This window comes from Lagenorhynchus albirostris, chromosome 15 (genome assembly GCF_949774975.1).
Source record: "Lagenorhynchus albirostris chromosome 15, mLagAlb1.1, whole genome shotgun sequence".
NCBI lineage: Eukaryota > Metazoa > Chordata > Mammalia > Artiodactyla > Delphinidae > Lagenorhynchus > Lagenorhynchus albirostris.
Window position 1 is genome coordinate 72999275 of NC_083109.1, and position 23098 is coordinate 73022372.

Genomic DNA, 23098 nt, shown 5'->3' on the forward strand with positions numbered 1-23098 from the left:
CTAGTTTCCACCGTATGTGAAATGCAGTTCTGTGGGCTCTTTAAAGCACACTGTCAGTCTTAAAAGGGTCTAGGAGAACGACGGATTTACCAGGCGCCACTGTGTATCACGGGAGGCACAGAGTGAATAATACTCCACAAAGACAAACAGCAGAAGCTTTCCTTTCTATTATTAATTATGTAAGGGCTGCCCTGTGCCTCTAAAAACATGGCCCCAGAGAAGAACCTGCTCCCGTGCTGTCACTGGACTTTGTGAGGTCAGTAAAATCTCCTGTGATTGCGATTCTCAGACTGTTCTCTTTCATCCTCACCCTGGGACCCTAAAGGCGGTGCACCGAGTGTCAGTAACTGTGGGCCTCCTGTGAGGACAAGCGGACATGGTGGTATAGCTGGGCTGTGGAGAGGCAGGGTGCTTCTGGTTCTGGACCACAGTGGGTTCTGGACCACCCACTCCGTGGGCCTGGCTCCAACTGCACTGACCACCGCGTGACGCCTCCAAGAGGGGAGAGTGGCTGGGGCCAAGTGCCCCCTCTGGACAGAGGCCTGCACCCGCTCTCACTCCTGTGCCCTCCATATCGGTGGCTTCTCCTCCCGGCCTGACCCCCGTCCCACCTGGCCTGCCGGCCTGCCCGTCAGTAGACGTCCTCAGCCAGGGAGAGGAGCACAGCCTTGGGTGTGTTCTCGAAGAGCGCTGCCCGGTTCTGCTGCTGCCCCTTCTTCACCCAGTGGCCATAGAGCCGGAAAGCGTAGGCGTCGATGAGTCGCCGCAGGGGCCGGAGGGCATAGGGGTCTCGGATCACGATCTCCCGGGTCACGGGCTTCACCCGGCGGTACTGGTAGTAGATCCGCACGGAAGCCAGCACCGTCAGGGCGATTACCTGCGGAGGGCCTGGCCTGAGAGCTGGACCCGCCCCGCGGCCTGTTTCCTTGCTGGTCCGTGACGGCAGGCCCTGAGCTTGTTTGCCACGAAGGCTTGTGTGGTTTCTGCTGGGCCTGTCCTAGCGTTCCCGCCTGCCCTCCCCCCGCCCCCGTTACCCCCATTCCCACCCGAACAGCAGGCGCAGGGCTTAAGGCTGTCGGAGCCAGAAGCCAGAAGTTGAGCTGCAACCATCACAGGGCTGGGCGGGAGGAGAAGGGCGGGTGCTCTGGAAACCCCGTGGGCGTAAGGAGTCCCCAAGAAGGGCACCTGGAGCTTGGACTTCAGGGGCCTGTGGCACCTACCCCGGGGCCCTGAGTGGCAGGCGAGCTTAAGTACCTTGAACTTCCCCCGGGGGCTGAAGTGACGCACTTCCTCCACCTTGTACTGCTGGAAGAAGGGATGCGCTAAGGCCTCTTCTGCCGAACAGCGGCCTTTGGGACTCACCACCAAGAAGCGGGAGACCTGAGAGAACGAGACAGAACGGAAGACGTCTATGGGGGGGGGGGTCCCTCCTGGCAGGGCCTCCAACCCGTGGCATGCACAGTACACTCCCCTCTCCCCACTGTACGTGCCCCTCGCCTGACCCCCGAGCCAGGAGGCCTTTCCTCTCACCAAGTCCTTCACAGTGTCCGAGTAATCATCCCATTCTGGTGAGCCAAACTGGTAGTTGCCACTCATGATCATCCTCAACATCAGCATCTGCTTGCGGTGCCAGAAGGGTGGGGAGCCGGCCAGCAGCGTGTACATGATGACCCCCGTGCTCCACCTGGCAGCGGGCAGCGGGGAGGAAGGCAGGCGGGCCAGCTGTAGCTCCCACCGTGCCCTCCTCCCCAGCCAGGGGCTCCCAGCCATGGGGGCATCCCTGTCCCTACGGGTCACCTCCCTCCCCCCAACACACTCACATGTCCACCTCCTTCCCATAGCCAGGGTGGGCATCATCCATGGAGCACTCGATGATCTCAGGGGCCAGGTAACTGGGGGTCCCGCAGACCTCTGCAGGGACAGTTTCCATCGGAAGAGGTCAGCAGAGGCACTTGGAAGAGGAAAGCCCAAAGAGACAATGGAGAAGGAACCGAAGTGGTGGCTGGGCTGGGACTCTCTGAACACGGGCCTGGCCCAGGGCCAAGGGCAGGGCCAGGGTGCTGGGTCCTGTGGCCGCCCGATGGGGCACCGTCAGTGGCCTGGTCACTTCTAGCTATCCTGGCCTGGAATGCAGGCAGTGGGAACCTGGCTCAGCCCAGTATGGGGAAGAAACACCCAGCCCTGAAATGGTAGGATTTTTACTTTGTGGGGGAAACCCAGGCAACCTCTGTTCCTAGGAGAGCTGAGGAGAGAGCCTGAGCCCCTGACATGGGCCAAGGCCATGTTACCGGACCTCGCAGCTTCTCTCCTGGCTTCAGCTGGCAGGAAAAGCCAAAGTCTGTGAGCTTGATATTCATGTCATCATCCAGGAGGATGTTCTCAGGTTTCAGATCCCGATGCACGATGTTGAGTTTGTGCAAGGTGAAGATCACCTCCAGCAGGGTTCTCATGATCTTTCTGGGGTGGGACAGGAACAGGTTACTTTCATCTGCTACTCTGCAGGGTCAGGTGACAGGCAGGGACACCAAAGCCCATAAGCCAGCTGGACTGCGAGTGAGGGAGGACTCAAGACAGGCCAGGCCTACCCTGGCTGAGTCAAGGAGGAAAGGAGGCCACCAAAGCCAGCGGAGCACACTGCCACCCAGACGGGTGCATGCCACGCCTCCTCCAAGACCTCGGTGCCTAAGCCAGGGACTCAGGCCAGAAGTAGGGAGAGGGGCAAGTGGACCCTCACCTGGTTTCCTTCTCACTCAGGGTGACCTTCTCAGTGAGGTAATCAAAGAGCTCCCCTCTCTTCATCCTGTGGGGACAGAGGGTTTGTAGCTGGATGTGCCCCAAGGCTACCCCCTCCTTACCCTGCTCCCAGAAAACTGTTTCCCACCCTAACACCTCCAGGGGCAAAGTGGGCTGCTCCCCACAAAGGACCAAGGTCTGTGGGGAGGAGCTAGGGAAGTGAGTGGAGAGGCTGTCTCGGAAGGTTGAAAGAAGAACAAGGGAGACTGGGGGCTGGGGGATGGCACCCGTGCGAAGGTCCCCCCATGTGTGGGAGTGACAGCATGGACTGGGATCCAACAGGGTCAAAATCAGGGTTGGGAGGGGGGAGGGAACTTGAGCCACTGGCACAAGGCCCCAGACCCAGATCAGAAGGACAGGAGTATCCTGATTTTTCCCAGGAACAAAGAGAAGCAACAGTAGTGATGGAAGAGCAGTTTTACCTATTTTAGGATTTCTCAGGATTAAGAATTGCGGTTCCATTTTCTCACTTGGGATGATCTAGAAAGAGGTTTCTGCTAGAATCATCTAGTTATACCCTGAAGGGCAATTTGGGGCAGCATTAAAAATAGCTTCCCCAAGCAACTTCTTCAAAGGTTAGAGACATTTGAGCTGCCCCCAAGGGCTCTACGGGACAGTGCCACCGAACGGAGTTGAGACAGCTAGAGCTGGGCGAGTCTGGAGGGGTCCTAGGAAAGTCTCCTTTGGTTAAATAGGAAAGGTGCATCCTGCCTGCCCCTCCAGGAAAAGCAGGGCCCAAGGGAAGAATTCTGGCCAGTATCTGAGGGAGGCAAGAAAATCCTTGAACTTAACTGGTGGGGCGGGGAGTTGAGTTCTGTTTGAGGAGCAACCCAGAAATTACAGAAGTGAGCCTTGTCTCATACACGATTGGTACTGTGTCCCCAAAAGGCAGTGTGTGCCTCCAGTTTTGATCACTTTAATTCCATTTTAAACACGCTAGGAGAACTCACTAATAGCAGCAGCAGCAAAAAGATTTACCAGTCAACACTGGGACCCCGGCAAGGTCCATCAGCAGGCTCCTGCCTTCCTGGAGCTCGTGGTTGAACTGTACACACAGGCCAAGTTAAATTGTGTCTCCAAGAAAAACTTAACACTGCACGTGTTCGGTATGGCTACAAAATGAAGTGTTCCAGCAACACAAAATCTCCTTGAATAATTTTCTCAAAGCTAGTCCCTAAATTAGCAGTTATGTATGGAGAAGTCAAGACAGCTCTCCAACAATGATTCGTGCAACAGAGGTGTGTGTTCTTTAGTGAGGACTCCAATGGAGCGGGGGCATGGGAGCTGGAGAGTTCCCTTCCTTGGGAACCTTTTCCAGTAACAATGGTAAGAAGTCTGAGTGCACGGTTCACAGAGCACTTTGTGTTGTTCGAATTTGATGCTTGGAGCCTGGTGAAATGGACAGTATCGTTTTTCCTTTCCCGGGAAAACAGAAGCTCTCCCAGCTAAAAGGCCCACTGGTCCCTGGGGGCAGAGGGCCCTGCGACAAGGAGCTCATCTCAATAGCCCTGTTGGTGCACAAGCAGGGGAACAGTGACACGTTGCCGCTGATGCTCCTGCTGACGACAATGTCGATGATGTCAATCTTTGAACCACATCCCAAATACAATCTCTACCACCTGTCTCCCTGGTGGGCCTCTTGCCCCCATATCGCTGGCTTCCTCCTTTCCACCCTTGCCCCTTACAGTCAGTGGGATCCTTTATAAAAGTAAGTCAGATCACATCACCCTCCTGCTCTCAGCCCTCCAAAATTCTTACCTCCAAAATGCCTGCATAATCTGCTTTTTGGTACTGACCGACCTTGCATCCTGCCATCGCCACAGGCTTGCTCCCCCCCATCCTGACTTGCTTGCCAAGCCTCAAACATGCCAAGCCCACCCAGCAGGGCCCCTGCTCTGGCTGTTCCCTCTGCTAGAGGTCTCCTTCATCCAGGTCTCTGCTCAGGTCACCTCCTGGAGAGCATTCCCCGCCCACTCCCTCTGACCCCCGCTCAGCTTTACATATATGTGTATATGTATAACTCTGTGTGTGTTTTATGACTTGATTGCTTTCTGTTCACGCCCTGTGAAAATTAGTGCATGAAGTAGGATTGCGTATCCTCGAGGTCTAGAATAAGTATTGGATGACCACCATGGTCATCATCATGGTAGTTCATAATTATTAACATTTACATTGTGCCAGTCACTGTGCCATTATTACTCCTGCAATACCGATGGGAAAGCTGATACTGACAGAAATCATCCAGCCCATAAGTGACGGACCCAGGATTTAACACCTCGCAGCCTGACTCCAGGGGCTGGTCTGCCTAAAGCGTCTGTGACCTTATTTGGCATCCACAGTGTAAGGGGCTGGCTGCTCGTCTCCAGGAAGCCCTGGGTGGGGGACTACAATAGAAGCCTCTCCAATAGGCCCCAGGCCTGGGTACTTACAGATCAAACACCAAGAAGAAGAAAGTGTTGGTCTCATAAGTGTCCTTCAGCTGTACTGAAATGGAAATGGCTCGCTCGTCTCAGGCAACAGAGGAACCCAGGCGGGGGCAGTGGAGGGCGGGGGCAAGGGGACTAAGGCCGCTGTGGCCAGACTCAGAAGCTGGAAGGGGTATTGCGATGGTGTTCAAAGGAGGCGCACCAGGGGAGGGGGCACCCAGGGACTTCACACTCCCATTCCCGCACCTGCACCCGGCCCTGCCTGTCACCCCTTCTGTGGGGCTGGAAGAGGGGGCTTAGAGCTGACTCCCGAGAGCAGTGAGGGTGGAGCCGGGAGCCTCAAGCCTCTGGGCACTAGGCTTTCAGGGCCTCGGGGTGCACGAGACACTCTGGTGCTTCTGGCTCCCTGCACTGGGGCCACACTCCCCGGCTTGGGTTATCAGAGCACACCCATGGCAGGGCACCGCGCCGCGGCTCGGGGCCGTCACTCACTGATGTTGGGGTGTCCTGAGACCTTGCGCAGGATGTCCACCTCCTTCTGCGTGGCCTCTCGCAGCTCCTGCACCTCCTCGGAGCTGAAGCTACCCCCACCCGTGACGTCGATGATCTTCACAGCGTACTCCTGGCATGTGGGCTTGTGGATGCAGCGCCTGACAACGCTGCTCACTCCCCTGGGGGTGCAGAGGACAGATCATCCCCGGGGCCCCTCACCCCAGGGGGAGGCCCAGATCCAGGCTGCAGCAGATATGTCCTGCCTTGTCCCCCAACTCCCTATGAGCTTTGGGGGATGGTAAGATGAAGAAGGCACAGAGAGGGCGATTTGCCTGGAGCCCAAGAGGAAGAAGCCTGCTCTGGGGCCTCCTAGCTCCTAGTTCAGTGCTCTTTCTCGGCACGGAGGAAGAAGCTGTACCCTCTCAGGGCCATACGCTTCTCTCTGACACCTGATTCCTGACCCTGGCCCCAAGCTGGGGGAGCTCTTGGCTGGGAGAGGTCTCTAATCTGGGTGCTCTTATACCCGCTTCCTCCATCCTGCTGCAGGAGGGCAGGACCCCGAACTGAGAGTTTCTCCAAGTGGACAGTGCTTTCAGGATGGAAATGGGGTCAGTGCTCAGGGTCAAGCAGAGATTGATCCCGCCCGCAGTGCCGGCCGGAGCCCAGGACAGAACTTCATGGGGAAGGTCTGGGCTTTACCTGCCCAGGATCTCCTTGGTCTCGTAGTTCTCATAGAAGCTCTGTGCGGAACGGGAGTCTGGCAGTGTCTTGTACTGGGTCATGTTCAGCTCCTTAAAGAGGGGAACAGAAAGAAGCAGTCAGCCTTCCTGACCTGGGGGGTGTGCTCTTTGAGGGCTGAAACCATTTCTCCCGTTTTTTTTTTTTGGCTGCACCGCACAGCATGTGGGATCTTAGTTCCTTCCTCTGGTAACCAGGCACCCAGCAGAACCAGGGATCGAACCCGTGCCCCCTGCCCTGGAAGTGCGGAGGCTTAACCGCTGGACTGCCAGGGAAGTCCCTCTCCCTCGTCTGTGTATTTCCTGGCATCGGTCTGGCCTCTTGTGAATATTCAAAATAAATATTTATGAATTTTTAAAAAAGCTTTGGAAAGAGCCCAACTTGCTTCTCCCCACTGGCTGTAAGCTCCCGTGACCCCAGGTGACCATGTGGCTCCCGGCATGTTCTCGTTGTTAGTTGTTGCTCTCTGGTAGGAGCAACAGATGGGCAGCCAGGCCCAAGCCCAGGCTCGAGGCAGGAATCGGGCCACCAGGCTGCAAGGTTAGTTCTGACAGGGCCAGCACACGCTTGAGTTTAGAAAGCACCACCGAGAAACTCTGCAAAGGACAAATTAAAGTGCTCTTTCCTTTCCTCTTTGAGGCGACGTGGCTGGTCCTGCTTTTCCTCGGCCTGCTCTCTGCACTTCTGGAAAAGGTGAGAAGCTTCATGGTTTCATTTTCAAATATGCTGCTCCCATAACCTCTCCTTATCTCCCCCACTTGTAACTGTCCTACCCAGAAAATACCCCTCCTTCTGCGACAGCCTTGCTGTGCTTCCCATTGCTGCTTCCTCACCCATTCCGCCCTTAGTTTTTGTGATCACTGTCCCTCCTTCACCCTTCCTTCCTTCCGTCCTCCCTCCCTCCTTCCTTTCTTCCTTTCATACTCTGAGAAGTACTGTGCCAGGTGCTCTGAGGGAGGCAGAGTTTGATGGGTGAGTCCTGGTCCCAGCCTCTGGTATCACTTGTTCTCTCATCTCTGTCCCACCGTGATCATCTCTAGATCATCCCAACCATCCCTCCCCACTGTGCCCAGTGCAGGTGTGTCGCAGGTGCTGCTCCGTAGATATAAGTCAATGGCTGGAGGTGTCCCTTTGGTCCAGGTTCCTGCCAGCAGGATGGCCATGTCCTCAGAATGCCCTGTGTCCTACCTAACGATGGCCAATGAGCCCTGAGTGGTCCTGCTGCAGTGTGGGGCAGAACGGAGCCAGGACACTCAGGCCTAGACCCAGAGGAGCTGGCCGGCTTTGCTTCAGGAACACAGAGGCCACTGGGTACGGAACTCCTACCTCACATGGAGGATCTGAGGAATGGAGAAAATGCTGTACCAACAGGAAGAGGGACAGATAGAAAATGGGCACAAGCTGCCTCTCAGCAGGGCCAAAGATGCCTCTGGTCCCATTTCCACTGCCCTTTCTGGGTCCAAGAAGGTCTGGCCTGTCAAAGAGGCCCATTTGCTGACCAGCCAAGCAGCAGCCCTGGCTGCCTCAGGACAGGCTGGCTGTTCCAGGAAGGCTGGTGTCCCCACTGCTGGGTGCCTGGTTACCAGAGGAAGGATTAGAATAACAAGTCTCCTCTGCCAGCAGCAGGCTCTGGAGCTGTCTCTGCTCCACCCCCATCAGCAACCCCAGCTGAGCACTGGAGTGTCTGTTCCCCATAAAAACGAGCCAAATTCCTGGTAAGCCGTTTAAAGTTCCCACGAGGGGCATCTGTTCCCCCTCCTCCCCCCACCTCCCAAAGCTGGGTAAGGAAAGGTCTCTCCCTTCCTGCAGCCCTCCCCGCACAGACGGTGTATGTGGACCCAGCCCGGGATGCCGTCCCGTCGGGGCCCGTTCCCTGGCACAACCGGCCCCACTGAGCCCCAGCAACACTCCCTCTCCTGGGGTGGGTGGCGGAGGTCTATCTTGCCTCATCCCCTTACTCTAGGCCTAACCTGGGGCCAACTTCGCGCCTCTGTCCACTGCCCCTGCCTGCATTCCCCATGCCTTACCGAAGATGCCTTTGGAAAGGGTCCCCAAACAGTAGGTAGCCTGGTCCTTTTTGGAACATGACATCCCTCCCTGAAACTTAGAGAATCAGTGCTGCCATGCTTCTGGGCCCACGTGCCTTCAGAAGCAGGGAGAGGTGGGTCTAAGGGATGTGGGGGGTTCTGTCTTCCCTACGCCACAGCCTCTCCCGCTCCCCACACAGCTACTCACCTCTATGTCCTCGCAGGCCCTGGAATGAACGTGACAGGAATCCCAAAGGTCCAGGAGCCCCCTGGGGACAGGGGACAACAGAGGGCTGAAGCGTGTCCCGAGCCGACGCTTGTGGCCAGAACAGGATATCTTGCTGCTCTTCCTTCAGGCTTTGCTACTTGAGGACGGGAGGCTGATGTGCCAAAAATAAATCCCAGCTGCAAAGCTCAGCGTGACAGTGCACGAGTCGGGGCCAAGGCTCCGCAGGGGTGACCTCTGGTGGAGGGTGAGGGAAGCTCCGGTGGCCTGGGAGCAGGCAGGACAGCACAAGGTGACCCATCTTCCCTGTGGAGCTCACTCAACCTCCAGGCTTAGAGGAGATAAAGCCAGCTTGCTGGGAACACGCTGGCTTCTCTGGGAGCCATTCCTGTGTGTGCTGAGAGCAGAGCCCTGGAGACACCCCAGCACACCGGTGTGCCCACCCTGCAGCCCTGGCTGCTACAGGGACCCGCTCAGCTACGGTTTGCGTGGCTGCCTGGCCCAATGCAGACCTCAAAGGCTAGGGAGACTCCATCTCTGATCTGCCTCCATTTCATCCTTAACTTCAGCCTGCAGTCTCTAACGAACGAGGAGGTCCATGTGCCAGGAAAAGCACATGGGCTCCAACCGTGTGTGGCTTTAGGCTGTTTGGGTGAGGGTCCTCACCGGTGTGAGTCTAGCTTAAGAGGCTGACAGAGCTGGAAATAATGTATGCAGCATGCTGGCACACAAGCAGACACTTTTTAAATGCTCACCCTCATTCTAAAGCCACCTGTTCTTCAAACCCCTGGTTCTTCTAATATACCAAACGAAGAAAGGGGTAACACACTGCTTCATGCAGGTGCTGAGCCCACAAAAAGCCATTTAATGAGCATTTTACAATGCAATTCATATGCACTCTCATTGGGCCCCCAAAACTCTGGTATTAAGCCAACTTTAGAGAGAATGTGACTTGCTCGATGAGGTGAGTAGGAGGGCCTAGGTGAACCTCAGATGTAGGCTCACGTGCTCTTTCCGTTGTATCACACTCGCCATCTCCTCCGCTCTGGGGAAATACTGTGCTGAACTGTTATATAGGAGCTGGTAAATGACTTTGTCCCTATCCTTAAAGGCCTCCAGCTTATCGAGATGCAACATCTGGTTCCAAAGATGAAAACACTGAATTCTCCTTTTACTTACTGTCAATAAGCCTTTTTCCCCGATTCTAAGCTGCAGACGCCTGCTGGCTTACACTTTCAATACATGACAAAAATCCCTTCTGACTTTAGGGCAAAAGGCCAATACACCTGGTGGATTATTCCCTGTGACCTTCTCTGTGTAGCCACGGCTCCCACCAGAGGCAGGCCAGGTCAGCCAGACTCTTGCATTTTATTGTCAGTGGTTCATTTTCCTTTGATTCAGTGATTCAACCATATTTGGGTACCCACCATAGAGCATCACGCCTTGGACATAAGGGGCGTTAACACTATGAACTCAGAAGTCCTGAGCCTTTAGGAAAATGGGCAAGAGCCCAATGATGAACCCAGGAGGGAATATGCTGGGGGACTGGCCAGTAGTGAATTGTCTGTGGTCATTTAGGTCCTTGAGCAAGGTAGTCTTGGCCTCTTTCAGGAAGTGAATGATTAGGTACAGAATGGAGCACTCTAAGAACACCGCTGAGGACGAGGTAACAACTGAATAATTCACTTACTCAACAGCACTTCACTTACCTTGCAGTAACAGAGAGGAAAAAAAAAATCAGATAATGGAAACTCTGAAAGGTATATTTGGAAGTAGGAAAAGTGCAGAGCATAATGGAGACGGGAGGTCAACTCCCAGAAGTAAATGAAATTTTGAGCTCTTTGTGAGGGATGGAGCTGGGTTCATTTAAAAAAAAAAATGATGCCCCCCAAATTGAGTCCAACATGGACTTAAGACAGCTTGGAGAGGGCAACTTGAGTCTTTCAGGAAGAGAAAGCTACAATGCCTTAAGTAGAATAAAAACATCTGCAGGGAAACTGCCTATATTAAGAGAATGAATTTTCATCTCCAACCAATAAATTGGATAATCTAGGTTAACAATGACGTGTAGTGCTGACCTGGCCACAGGGAGCCCACACACGTAATGGGTCTGCTCCCACATTTCCTGTATCATTCACCTGATTACAACAGTTAGTATTTTAGTTTCATTACTGCTCAGTTTACTGCACATTGGCTCCAAAGGCCTGTAGCACCTGGAATCTTTTTAATGAGCAGCACGCTTGCTAGGGAGCTACTCCTTACATAACTATTTCTCTACCAAAGCTCCTCAGGAAGCTCTGCCAGATCCTCCAGGCGGCCACTACTTTAATATCCAGAGACTACAGACTAGATACACATAAAGACATGTAGAGACAACTGTGTTCTTCTGCAAAATGCAATCTGTTCACCATGTATATACCATGTGTGATTTATAACCTTATACTTAAGAGACACATTTGGAAATAAAATCACTTTATTCTAATTAATTCACAAACAAAAGCATGTTTAAGAGGCCACACAAACATTCGCCTAGCCCCAAACTCAATATCATCTCAGGGAGCTTCTATATGGTGAGAATACCCTCTTCCACTGCAATCCTGAAGCACAAAAGCTACTAATGATTGAGGAGCGGTTAACTGGTGGCTTCACACTTTATATCTTCACTATCAATTATATTTTTAATGCTAAATCAACCTGGTCATGAGAGATGATTTTTCATGCCTTCAACTGGAACTTCTTGATTAAGCTAACCCTGCAAACAGAAAAAGGTTTGTTAGAAGAGCACTAGCTACATATTCTCAACAAAACCAAAGTCCTCCAAATTATGAAAGCAGGGGTGAAGCCCAAGGTTATTAGTTTCTTTCATAAGCTGTTTAAGGCTGCAACCAATAAAACTTCAACTCTACACTTTGAAGCAGAAATATAGTTACTTTGGTATTAGACATAGTTTCATCAAAGACTTCTGATAAACTTGGCCATGCAATGTCTTAATTCCACAGTTCGACCACCTGTAAGGATTAACTTCTCCCCATCCCTATTTCCTACATAAATGAAGGTGGGGAATTTTGAGAACCACTAGCCCAGACCAGGGTTTTAAAACGTTTTTCTGTAAACAATCAGGTAAATACTTTTCGCTTTGTGGGCCATATAGTCTCTGTCACGACTGCTCAACTCTTCCTTTGCCATGGAAAGCAGCCATACACAACACCTAAATGAATAGGAGATGGCTGTGTTTCAATAAAATTACTTACAGAAACAGGTGTCAGGATGGCTTTGGTAAAGGGACCATAGGTGGTCAACCTCTGGCCTAGACCAATTCAGTATAAGAAGCCTGAAAAATGACTCTGTATATATTAAATATACTCTGTGACTCCATGAGAATCAACTATAGATTTATCCACAAAAATCCTTTCTAAGTTTCTAAATAAAATCTGCAGAACTATAAATAAATAAAAATGCAGGTGGGAAAATGAAAATAATCATTTTTAATAGGTGGTGAACTCTTAGATTGATAGGAGGAAATCACACAAAAACAAGTTGACTGCCAACATTCCAGAGAACCTATATCTCTAAGTCCCACCGAGGGATTTAAAAAACTTGTCTCTCTCAAACGAGGTGTGCAGAATGACAATGCTCTATCAGATCTTGTGCTCATTCCTGGCCTTTGGTGAAATCAGCACTAAGGCTATGCAATAACCACAATAAGATCTTGGCACACTAATCTATACCCGCCTAAGAAAGAATCAGATTCAGAACGTAACTGAATCTGATTCTTCCTTAAGCAGGTAAAAGCCTAAGATAATGACTAGAAAACTCTGGACCAGCTCCTTGTTAGATTATTTTTAGAGTAATTTAAACAAAATCTCCTCTAATTTGTCAGTTTAATTTATTAAACACAGTCTTATAAGGTCCAGGGGTACCATTCAGTGAATAAAGCAGATGCAAGTTCAACCATGGATTGATGTATCTATCACCTACCGTTCGCCAGTCTGCACTGTTTCAGCACCTCACTGAAACCTTCACAAAGCTTAAGGTCACCCTGGTTCTGGGCACACTCCAAAAACTGTTTCACCTCAAAAAGGCATGGGCCATTCTGCTGCTGCTGTGCCAGCTGGGTTCCCTGAGGCTCCTGCAAAGGCATAACATTCAGGACTGTTAAGAAAGGAAATCAGGGACTTCCCTGGTGGCGCAGCCGTGAAGAATCTGCCTGCCGATGCAGGGTACATGGGTTTGAGCCCTGGTCCGGGAAGATCCCACATGCCGCGGAGCAACTAAGCCTGTGAGCCACAACTACTGAGCCTGCACTCTAGGGCCCGTGAGCCACAACTACTGAGCTCGCGTGCCTAGAGCCCGTGCTCTGCAACAAGAAGCCACTGTAATGAGCAGCAGAGCAGCCCCCTCCCAAAGCCTGCGCACAATGAGGAGGAGCCCCCAATCGCCGCAACTAGAGAAAGCCCACGCGCAGCAACGAAGACCCAACGCAGCCAAAAATAAATGAATGAATGAATGAATGGAAATCAGACTTATACCCGAACAAAGAGCAATAACCACTCTTTGAGGTTAATTGGGGGAACAGAACTAGAACCAGATGCAAATTAAAGTTTCTATCTAATAACGTGGACAGTGAAAAAAATTAAAGGCAGAAAGAAATGAGCTTTAACAAAAATCCCAGTTGTCATCAGAAAGATTCATGAACAAAGATGCAAATTAAGTGGTTATCTAGGCATCTAAAGACCAGTGGTTCAATGATGTTTCATGGAGGAAAAAATGGGCCTACAACAGAAAAATAGATGGATGAGAGTTTTAAGTACATTAGAAATACAGTAGAGTATACACCCATGCTCCTTAGAGGAGAAAATTCACATATCTCAGAAAGAAGGACAGTGGCAAATATCAGGTAAGAGATGAGAGAGCACAGAGTCATCAAAAAGATTTCTGAACACTTAACAAAGATTGAGGCTGAATTAGTTAAGTGTGACCATGACAAACAAAACATATATATATGTATATATTTATATTCATTCATTCATTCACTCATTCATTTATTTATGCCAGGCCACACGGCTTCTGGGGTCTTAGTTCCCCAACCAGCGATTGAATCCCGGGCCCACGACAGTGAAAGCGGCAAGTCTTAACCACTGGACCACCCGGGAATCCCCCAAAATATTTAAAATGAGAGGTAAGTGGCTGTTTGACAGTCCATCAGGTTGAACTGCCACAATTCTACTCCTTGAGAAGAAATACCATTTGTCCAGGACTCTGACGCTGGCCTAAGTAAGGTACTAACTCAACTGCTGCCAAATATGGATAAACCATTCTCCACAGGTGCAGACAGTCCCAATACATAAGGCACTTACAACTAACTAGGTTTTCTCATAAATACACCACCGAAGAGAATGCTGCCCCAAATCTTACCTGGTAAGTGATGTCAGGCCTTGAGGGCTCAGCATTACTTCCTCCACTGAAGCCACCAGTGATGGCATGACCCAGAGTGTGGCCGACGGCAGAACCCACAGCCACGCCAGCTGCAGTGGTTGCCATCTGGGCCATCAGACCTGGCTGCCGAGGAGCAGCAGCAGGTGAGCCAACAGCAGATGGTGGAGCCACTGCTGGTGGCTGAGCTGCGGGCGCTGGCCTGGGTGCAGTTCTCATCTGAGGCGCCCGGCTGTGAAAGAAAGGAACAGAAAGTATAAAGTTCCCACTCCCAACCAAGTTTGGAAATTGTCAACTTTTTTTTTTTTTAATAAATCCAACAGGATATTAAGTCGATGCTATATTCTTTTTTTTTAAATAATATTTATTTATTTGGCTGTACGGGTCTTAGTTGCGGCACGCGGGATCTTCGTTGCAGCATGTGGAATCTTCAGTTGCAGCATGTGGAATCTTCAGTTGCGGCATGAGGGATCTAGTTCCCTGACCAGGGACTGAACCCAGGCCCCCTGCATTGGGAGCGAGGAATCTTAACCACTGGACCATCAGGGAAGTCCCAGGAAATTGTCAACTTAAATAAACAAACAAACAAACGAAAACCCCTTGTATATTAAAATAACCTCAGGATTTCATTTTAAATTATTAAATGCAAATACTACATACATACAAGAAAACCTTACAGAACACAATTCCCTGAACTATTTACATCATTTTCTCTTTAACCTTTTACGGTTGTAATCGCCAAGTATAAATGTTTTTTTCCCTGCTTTTTTTCAACCATTTCCATGTATTCACAAAGTCTATAGTATCTTTAGAGAACACAGTTATTCCAACGTCATAAAAATCAATATAACTGTCAATGAAACAAAAGCCTCTACCTTCATGGAGCTGACATCCTATTGAGGGATCAAATAAATGTTAAGAAAAAAATATTGAGAGCGAGGGTAGCATGTTGTGGCATACTGCAATTTTAAGACAGTCAAAGGAGGTCTCACTAAGCTGGTAACAATTGAATGAACACGGAAAGATAGTTATCTGGGGAAATAAACTAATCCAATTCCTTCATTTTACAGATTAGAAAACTGAAGCCCAGTAAGTGGAAGTGACTTGCCTGAACTGTTATACCTAAACTGATTTCAACTATTTCCCATCTGTAGAACATTTGGATGCCTTCAAAATTTCACTAATATGTCCAATGTTGTTCCAAAAATCTTTCACACAGAAGATTTCTGCATTTTTAGATTGTGGTTTCCCTTCCTTTGGATAGCAGCGTCTTTCCATTACGTGAACTCCTTCCCTATGCTCCTAGCACACAGTTTGAACACAATTCACCTTAGTCTAGAGAAGCAACGTGGTCCTCTGCTAAATGTCCTGAATTTGTCACCAGATAACTCAGGTCTAAGACCTGGCTTCTCTACTTATTGGTGGCATGACCTTGGACAAGTCACTTATTCTGAGTCTCCAGTTTCCTTATTCCTGTAAAACATGAAAATATCTACCTCTGAGGCTATCAGGAGGTGCAACTGGCAGTACATTTTACAAGTATTTTATCAACTAGAAAACGTCATGTACATGTGAGGCCTTAGTGACTGTGTCCCCTACTGGGCCGAGCCCTTAGAATGCTCGCTGCTCCTGGAAGATGCTCAAAGATTATTTACTGAATTGAAATACAATCGTTTCTCCTGATTATACTACCTTGCACTTTTTTAAAAAATTTATTTATTTAATTTACTTATTTTTGGCTGCATTGGGTCTCCGTTGCTGCGCGTGGGCTTTCTCTAGTTGCCGCGAGGAGGGGCTACTCTGCATTGTGGTGCGCGGGCTTCTCATTGCGATGGCTTCTCTTGTTGTTGAGCATGGGCTCTAGGCACAAGGGCTTCAGTGGTTGTGGTGTGCGGGCTTCAGAAGTTGTGGCGCACAGGCCCAGCACCTCCGCGGCACATGGGATCCTCCCGGACCAGGGCTCGAACCCACGTCCCCAGCACTGGCAAGCGGATTCTTAACCACTGCGCCACCAGGGAAGCTCTTCTTGCTATTTTAGACGTTTCAGCCAGATTACACTTACGAATGTCCATTTCCTTCTAGAAGTGGCCTGTTTTAACTTAAAATGGACTCTAAGTATTTTAAGTAATAATTCATGGACATTCCAAATTAACAAGTTTGCCACTAACGGGAAAACTAGCCAAACCAGCTTACGGCGACCGGATGCGGGCCCACGCCGCCCCAACCTTCGGACGCCCCAGTCCCCCGCCGCCCAGCCGCCCCGAGGCCCAGCGCAACCTCCCTCTGCGTCACGGCGCCGGCATGGCCCCAAACCTCGCGGTGGCCTCACCTGGCCGGAGGGGCGACGCGGGAAGTGCGGCTTCGGCTTCCACGAGGCATCTTAAACGCGGGACGAAGCAGGGTCAACAAACGCAACACTCGCAGGAAACCCTGGCTGCTTCTGCGACGCGCGAGAGCGGAAGTTGGAAGGCCGGGCTGGACTCAGCGCGCGGCCAATCAGAGCACAGGCAGAGGCCTTCCTTTCGCCGACGTCTCCGCGGGTCTGAAGGTCACAGGAAGAGCAGGACGTCATGGCGGCGCCTTGTCGTGCACGGTTTACGTCAGGAGCTCGGCGCCAGGACTGTTTAGAAAACCGGAAGTGGCCGTGGTTGTCGTGCAGACCTTGTCCTCCGAGCCTAGCGCGAGTCACAACCGCTAGCTGTTTGCTTCCTAGGGCACAAGGACCGTCGCTACTACCTTCAAACGTTTGCCTTATTAACATGGTAGGTCAGCTCCAATCTTGAGTGAGTCAGAGCTCTGGCGTGATTGTCGCTGGACCTTGGGCCAGTTACTTAACCGTTCTCACCATTAAGTTACTCATTTGGGTAAATATTTTTTGAGGCACAATGTGGGCACATAATAAGACGGAAAACTTTAGGGATCGACAGAGCTGAGTTGGTTCTACTTGTATTTTGTCCGTGGATCCAGTCAGCAAAAGTTAAATTCAGACAGTAATAATGCCTTACATTTATGTATTTCATACATTTTCAAACCCCTTTCATATATTATAGAATTTGTGCCCGTAATTGATATGGTATTCGTTCACTGATAATTAAGTGAGATGTTCTGAATGATCTCCAAGTGCTAGCTAGGTTCTGGAAATAGAGCAGGAAATAAGACTACCTCCAAGGGGTTTAAATTCAGGGAGGCAAGAGACAAACACCTACATAAATTAGATGGTGGTGATATGAAGCGAAAGCAGGGTAAGGGTGGTAGGGAGTTAGGGGTTGGAGAGGGCATGAGTCTTTGAAGAGGAAGTATTTGAATGGAGTCCTTGAGGAAGTGCGGAGGCAAGCCTCGTGTTTATCAAGGGTACGAGCATTCCTGGCAAAGGGAATGGCAACTGCAAAGGCCCCAAGGATCTGTGCTTCAGTGATACTTGGTGTGAAATGCTTTTAACAGTACATTTTAGCGCCTCTGCAGTAGGGGACAAGTTAACTAGTGGCATTTCATGGGGGGCTTCATGGGACCGTCCTTGGGGGTGGGGTGGGATTTATGGAGGAGAGAAAGCAGAGGTAGAACCTCCATTTATGCTTGGATGCCAATCAGAAATTTCCCCCTTCCACCAGAGGTAGCAGAGTTTAACACAGCCTTTCCAGCAACAGCAGAATGTTTGTGGAACTGAGGGGTAAATAATGCAAAAAACTTTTGTGAAAAACAAAGTTTTATTTTCACAGAACTTTTTAAAGAAATGAAAGATTTACAAATGATAAGCCTTTGTATTCGCCTTTGGATAATTCATAAAAAGAGATGGGAGAAAGGAACTTTATTTATAAAGAACATTCTGGCACCAGAAGAGCTTAGAGTGAGCAGAGCTTTGGACAGACAGGCATGCAGACCAGAACAGAGACAATTTTAATCATACTTAGCTAAGTCACTAATTCCTAAATTGAAGAGAGAAAATTAGATGTTTGTACAAGGTTATTTTGTGATAGTAAAAGATTAAACAATCTAAATTCCTGTCAGCAGAATACAGGTAAAAAAAAATTATGGCACATTCACACAATATGCAGCTATAAAAAAGAAAGAAGTTTTTCTGTGTATTGATATGAAATGATTTCCAAGGTAAATTGTCAAGAGAAAAAAAGCAAGGGGCAGAATTGAGTATAGGGTGCTGCTTGTGAAATGGAGAGAAAAGCCCATAGTGCCCATGCATAAAATATCTTTAGCTGATAACACTGGTTGCCTTCAGGCAGTGGCACAGGGGTGAGACTTTTACTGATAACATTTTCTATCTCTTGGATTTTGAAACAGTTAATGTATTACCTCTATTCAAAAAAAAAGAACATGTAAAAAGTTAAAATGAATAGCAAAAAAGTGGGAATTGAAAATAAATAGAATTCTGCTACCTATCATTTGCAGTTTGGTGGGTTAGGTGTGCCGAAGTTCACACTTTAGTCAAATTTATATACCAACTTATTCTGTAGTGATCACAGTCATTCTCAACAAATGCAATTACAGTGATGAAAATTTGAACAACGAACTCTTGCAGGCATTGTTACAGATATTTGATACAGATATTTGGCTGAGTGGACTTTTGATGATTGCAATAAAAATTCTACTGAAATTAGGTGGTAAATATCAGAAGTTTTAAAACTGTGCAAACTCTGTTCCAGAAATTCCATGTCTAAGAATTTGAGAAAGTCATGAATGTGAAAGAAATTAGCCATAAGGATGTTGATTTAACAAAATGTATAAAATAGGGAAAACGTGAAATAACCTAAGTGTCCTGCAATATACAATTAGTTAAATAAGTTATAATACATATATACAATGAAATGCTATGCAGCCATTTAAAACGTTGTGAAAGAATATCTGAAGTGAGAAGTATCTTCACAAAACACCAAGTGAAAGAGCAGGTTACAAAGTAGTATACATAGTATGTTTGTATTTTGAGAAAGTTCTTTTATATTTTAAAGGCTGTAATTATATACATCCCAGTAGTGATGTTATCCATTAGATAGTGATTTCTTTCTTCCTTCCTTTTTTTTTTTTTGGCTTGTCTGTATTTTCCACTACAGTGAACACACAATAATTAAACCTACATTGGTGGTTTAAAATATGTCCTCAAATTCCTTGACACTCCCTTCAAAAGGTGGAGCCTAATTCCTCTCCAGCCTCCTGAAAGACCCTGAGTTAGAATCATCCAGCTAAGCCATTCCCAAATTGTTGACCCACAGAAACTGAGATAGTAATTTGTTACACAGCAATAGGTAACTAATACACATAACTTCTACAGTGAACATATTTAAATTTTAAAAGCTCTAGTATCTAAAATGAGCAAAATCTAGTTAGAACATCTTACAGTGTTGCTTTAACATAGCTGATGTCTGGGTATGCTGTACTTTACAGCAGGAATTGTGTAGGAACTGAGATGTTTAAGACATTAAGGTCCATACACTGTAAATGCAGTTTTTTCTTTGGATAACTAAGACATAGTTATATGAATATAGTGCCTTGCACATATCAGACAAAAAAGAATGAATGAATGAATTAAACTGTTGATCTGAAAGTACAGAATACTATAAAACAAATGGTTAAGTGGTGTTTATATGAAGTTCTAAAGGATTTTAAAGGAATGGACATTCAGTGTGGATGAATGCTTCTGGGAGAAAGTGGCACTTGGTGCCACTTTCACTTAGGTGAAATTAGTTTTAGAAAATTAAAATTGTAAAGGGCACACTGAGTAGCACAGCACAGATTCAAAGGAAGAAGCAGAATTGAATATGGTGCAGTTAGAGGACAGAAGACATGTGTCACGAACCAGTGTGTTTTTGGAAGTTGTGAGAAACAAACTTAAGAAAATCCAATAGATGGGGACTTGCCTGGTGGTCCAGTGCCTTTCAGTGCAGGGGACGCGAGTTCCATCCCTGGTCGGGGAACTAAGATCCCACATGCTGCGAGGCAACTAAGCCTGCGTGGCACAACTAGAGAGAGAAAACCCACATGCCACAACTAGAGAGAAGCCTGCGCGCTGCAAGGAAAGATCCCATGTGCCGCAATGAAGATCCCATGTACCACAGCTAAGACGCGATGCAGCCAAAAAAAAAACCAGAAATGCAATAGATGATTTGCAGCACAATATAAGGCATCTAAGCTTTTTGGCCTGCAAGGTTAGAGCCGCACTGAGGATCTTTATATTATTAAAATGGTCTTCTGAAGATTAATCTGGACATGTCTGAGATATAGCAGAGGGAGACTAGGGGTAAGGAAAAAAATCCTGAAGGCTAAGACAGTGGTGATGTGGACATTATTACTAATTATTTGAGTGCCTATTGTATACCAGGCACTGAGAGCTTTACGTGTGTTATTTCATTTATGCCTCACAAGAACTCTTGAAATAGGTACTGTATCATCCCTATTTTATAGGTAAGGAAACAGATGCTTAGAGTTTAAGCAACTTTCCCAAGTCCATACAGGTGTTTGACTCCAAAGTGAAGACTCCTACCATACCACACTGCCTGAATGTTGGAGACATTTTAAAATAATGAAGTGAGTGAAAGAATTTAAGACTTCCTTGGCAGTCCAGTGGTTAAGACTCCGCACTCCCAATGCAGGGAGCAAGGGTTCCATCCCTGTTTGGGATACTAAGATCTTGCATGCCGCATGGTGCGGCCAAAAAAAAAAAAAGGACCTCGTGACTAGAGAGGAAGGAGAAGAGGGATCATGTTCTGTAAACTTAAAAATAATTACCATTGGGGCTTCCCTGGTGGTGCAGTGGTTGAGAGTCCGCCTGCCAATGCAGGGGACGCGGGTTCGTGCCCCGGTCCGGGAAGATCCCACATGCCACGGAGCGGCTGGGCCCGTGAGCCATGGCCGCTGAGCCTGCGTGTCCGGAGCCTGTGCTCCGCAATGGGAGAGGCCACAACAGTGAGAGGCCCGCGTACCGCAAAAAATAATAATAATAATAGTAATTACTATTTATTGAGCACCGGTTATGTGCCAAGCCCTTAAAGGTGTCACATTATATTTATTTTATCTATAATCCTGTTTAAGGAGGTAACCCAATATTATTCCCATTTTACAAATGCAAAACCTGAAGCATGGTGGAACTTGAAAGTAGCTACCACTCAGAAGTTTGCTGAATGCCAGATTAATGAACACCCATAGCTAGGATTAAAATTCAAGTTGCTCCTTCCAGAACACCACCCTTCTCCCCCAACAAAGGACTCACCGCTGGGCGCAGAGACCTGACTGAATGCAGAGTGAAGAGAAAGAAAAGGAACCCTGCCATACTCTGCATAATTTTTAAACTATAACCCTAGTTCTTGGACATGGAGTTTGTGGGTGGTTCTGAACCACAGAAGGATGTCTACAGTTGAGGAAAACTGTGATGCTGGGAAGACTGAATGTTTTTGAGTATCTGTTACGCCAGGTTTTCTAATTAGCTGTATGACCTCTGGAAAGTTACTTGAGTTCTGTGCCTCAGAATCCCGTCCGTAAAATGGAGCTAGCATTCGCTTCAAAGGATTGCTGTGGGGTCAAAGCGCAGAGAATTCCTATCTTTGTTCTGCCCACATTCGTCTTTGTGACCTCTTCTTTGCAGATAAGAACTCAAATATTTGTGTACTTGAAACAAGTTACCACAGCAACTTAAAAAAAAACACCAGCAGAGTTAAAATGCCATTCTTGCTGCTCTTTTAATTAAAAACCCTAAACAGGCATACCCACTTGGATGTTACTTAATTAACAATCAGTGAGGAAAAGATACTGAACTTAAGCGATGTCGAAATGAAGTTCTGTTGACCAACATGGACTGTTCCCCTTAGGACCAGAGTTATAGCTGGAGTCAGAGAAATACTTGTATCAGGTCCTTTGGTTATGGGTATCCTGTTGAAAACCAGACAAAAACAAAAATCAATTCTCTTTAGTCCGTGCATAAACACTGGAAGTAAATCCCTTACTTGTATTTTTAGAAAGATGTTTTCTGCGTTTCCTAGCCCCTTCTACCCAACTAAAAAATTCCAAAAGGTAGAATTTTAACTGCCGCCGGGAGACAGGCTGGGAGTTTAGGGGGCCCAGCTAATGACTCGCTACGCGGGGCAGCCTCAGGAGGGGGCGACTGTGCCCCGTTCGAGTCGCAGGGGGTGGACCGGAGCGTTACCAGGGCGCTCGCGCGGGCCCGCACGCACCAGCACTCAGGCGAGACGGGTGCGCGGCCGGGGCTGCAGCTGGCGCTGGCGACGCTTGCGCTGGCCGTTGAGGAGCTTCTGCGCGATCTTGCGCTCGTGGCCGCCGGGCACCCGCCAGTTGGTGCGCAGTTCCCGCTCGCGCCGCGTCCGGCCCTTGCTGCGCCCGGCCCCGCAGGCCGGGAAGTCGCGCAGGTAGTAGTAATCCGGACAGTCACAGAGCTCCTCCTCGGAGCCAACCAGCGGCCACGCTTCGGGTGGCGGCAGCTGGGCCTGACCCTGGACACCAGGAAACGCAAAGTCCATCGCGCCTGGCCTCAGGGCCTGCCGCTCGCGCGCCCGTGCGCGCGAGTTTGTGGAGGCCCCCTCCAGCGCTTCGATTGGCTCCGCCGAAGGGGGCGGGGCCTAGGGCTGACGTCACAGGACCGGGAAGGTACTCAGCGCGAGGCCTCTGCGATCTGGCACCTGGAACCATGATCCTTTCCTCCATCCCGGCCTGTGCGCCGCCTGAGCGAGAAGGGTATTTGGCAAAATTCGACCAAACACTTGTTTATGTCGGTCAAAAATGGGAAATTATCCAAGTATCAAGTGTCAGGGAGCTGTGCATTACTCCGGCGGACTTTTATCAGTATTGAACATTTTGTTAGGCTATTTGATGACAGGAGTAAGTGCTCAATAAATGATGCAAAGTGAAAAATGAGCTTCTGAAGTAATGTCTCTGGTATCCCAGTAATATATATTTAAAACATGTCCGGAGTGAAAGGAAATGCGCTGGAATGCTAAAAGTATTTCTGG

General features: G+C 48.9%; 3 protein-coding genes across 4 annotated transcripts; all 3 read right to left on the bottom strand.

Moving 5' to 3' along the window:
• Positions 1-152: 152 nt before the first annotated feature.
• Positions 153-8874, bottom strand: PHKG1 (phosphorylase kinase catalytic subunit gamma 1). Of its 2 annotated transcripts, XM_060124346.1 has the most exons (10): positions 8685-8874; positions 6411-6502; positions 5712-5890; positions 5223-5277; positions 2735-2800; positions 2294-2457; positions 1821-1911; positions 1531-1684; positions 1255-1380; positions 153-877 (listed from the first exon to the last, which is right to left on the bottom strand). In XM_060124346.1, exons 2-10 carry the CDS (start codon positions 6491-6493, stop codon positions 632-634), a joined length of 1164 nt encoding a protein of 387 aa, XP_059980329.1. In that variant the 5' UTR covers positions 6494-6502; positions 8685-8874; the 3' UTR covers positions 153-631. The 2 variants fall into 2 exon arrangements, with proteins under 2 accessions (XP_059980329.1, XP_059980328.1); XM_060124345.1 differs by lacking the exons at positions 5223-5277; positions 5712-5890; positions 6411-6502; positions 8685-8874 and having other exon boundaries at positions 2735-3273.
• Positions 8875-11157: 2283 nt separating this feature from the next.
• On the bottom strand, positions 11158-16617 carry CHCHD2 (coiled-coil-helix-coiled-coil-helix domain containing 2). The gene is made up of 4 exons (XM_060123923.1): positions 16465-16617; positions 14118-14367; positions 12681-12831; positions 11158-11454 (listed from the first exon to the last, which is right to left on the bottom strand). The coding sequence occupies exons 1-4, from the start codon at positions 16512-16514 to the stop codon at positions 11444-11446; spliced, it is 462 nt and encodes a 153-aa protein (XP_059979906.1). The 5' UTR covers positions 16515-16617; the 3' UTR covers positions 11158-11443.
• A 5184-nt stretch (positions 16618-21801) lies between these two features.
• Positions 21802-22703, bottom strand: NUPR2 (nuclear protein 2, transcriptional regulator). The gene is made up of 2 exons (XM_060123683.1): positions 22307-22703; positions 21802-22004 (listed from the first exon to the last, which is right to left on the bottom strand). The coding sequence occupies exon 1, from the start codon at positions 22607-22609 to the stop codon at positions 22313-22315; it is 297 nt and encodes a 98-aa protein (XP_059979666.1). The 5' UTR covers positions 22610-22703; the 3' UTR covers positions 21802-22004; positions 22307-22312.
• Positions 22704-23098: the final 395 nt, after the last annotated feature.

What these genes read in the sequence shown, in the direction of transcription:
- NUPR2 (XM_060123683.1), bottom strand. Translation starts at nt 22,609, where the DNA reads ATGGACTTTGCGTTTCCTGGTGTCCAGGGTCAGGCCCAGCTGCCGCCA.
- CHCHD2 (XM_060123923.1), bottom strand. Translation starts at nt 16,514, where the DNA reads ATGCCTCGTGGAAGCCGAAGCCGCACTTCCCGCGTCGCCCCTCCGGCC. An exon ending in CGCGTCGCCCCTCCGGCCAG is followed by an intron (nt 14,368 to 16,464) that starts GTGAGGCCACCG and finishes TTTCTTTCACAG; the next exon opens with CCGGGCGCCTCAGATGAGAA. An exon ending in GGCCTGACATCACTTACCAG is followed by an intron (nt 12,832 to 14,117) that starts GTAAGATTTGGG and finishes ATGCCTTTGCAG; the next exon opens with GAGCCTCAGGGAACCCAGCT.
- PHKG1 (XM_060124345.1), bottom strand. Translation starts at nt 3,255, where the DNA reads ATGGAACCGCAATTCTTAATCCTGAGAAATCCTAAAATAGGTAAAACT. An exon ending in GCCAGGAGAGAAGCTGCGAG is followed by an intron (nt 1,912 to 2,293) that starts GTCCGGTAACAT and finishes CTGTCCCTGCAG; the next exon opens with AGGTCTGCGGGACCCCCAGT. An exon ending in TATGGGAAGGAGGTGGACAT is followed by an intron (nt 1,685 to 1,820) that starts GTGAGTGTGTTG and finishes GCCCGCTGCCAG; the next exon opens with GTGGAGCACGGGGGTCATCA.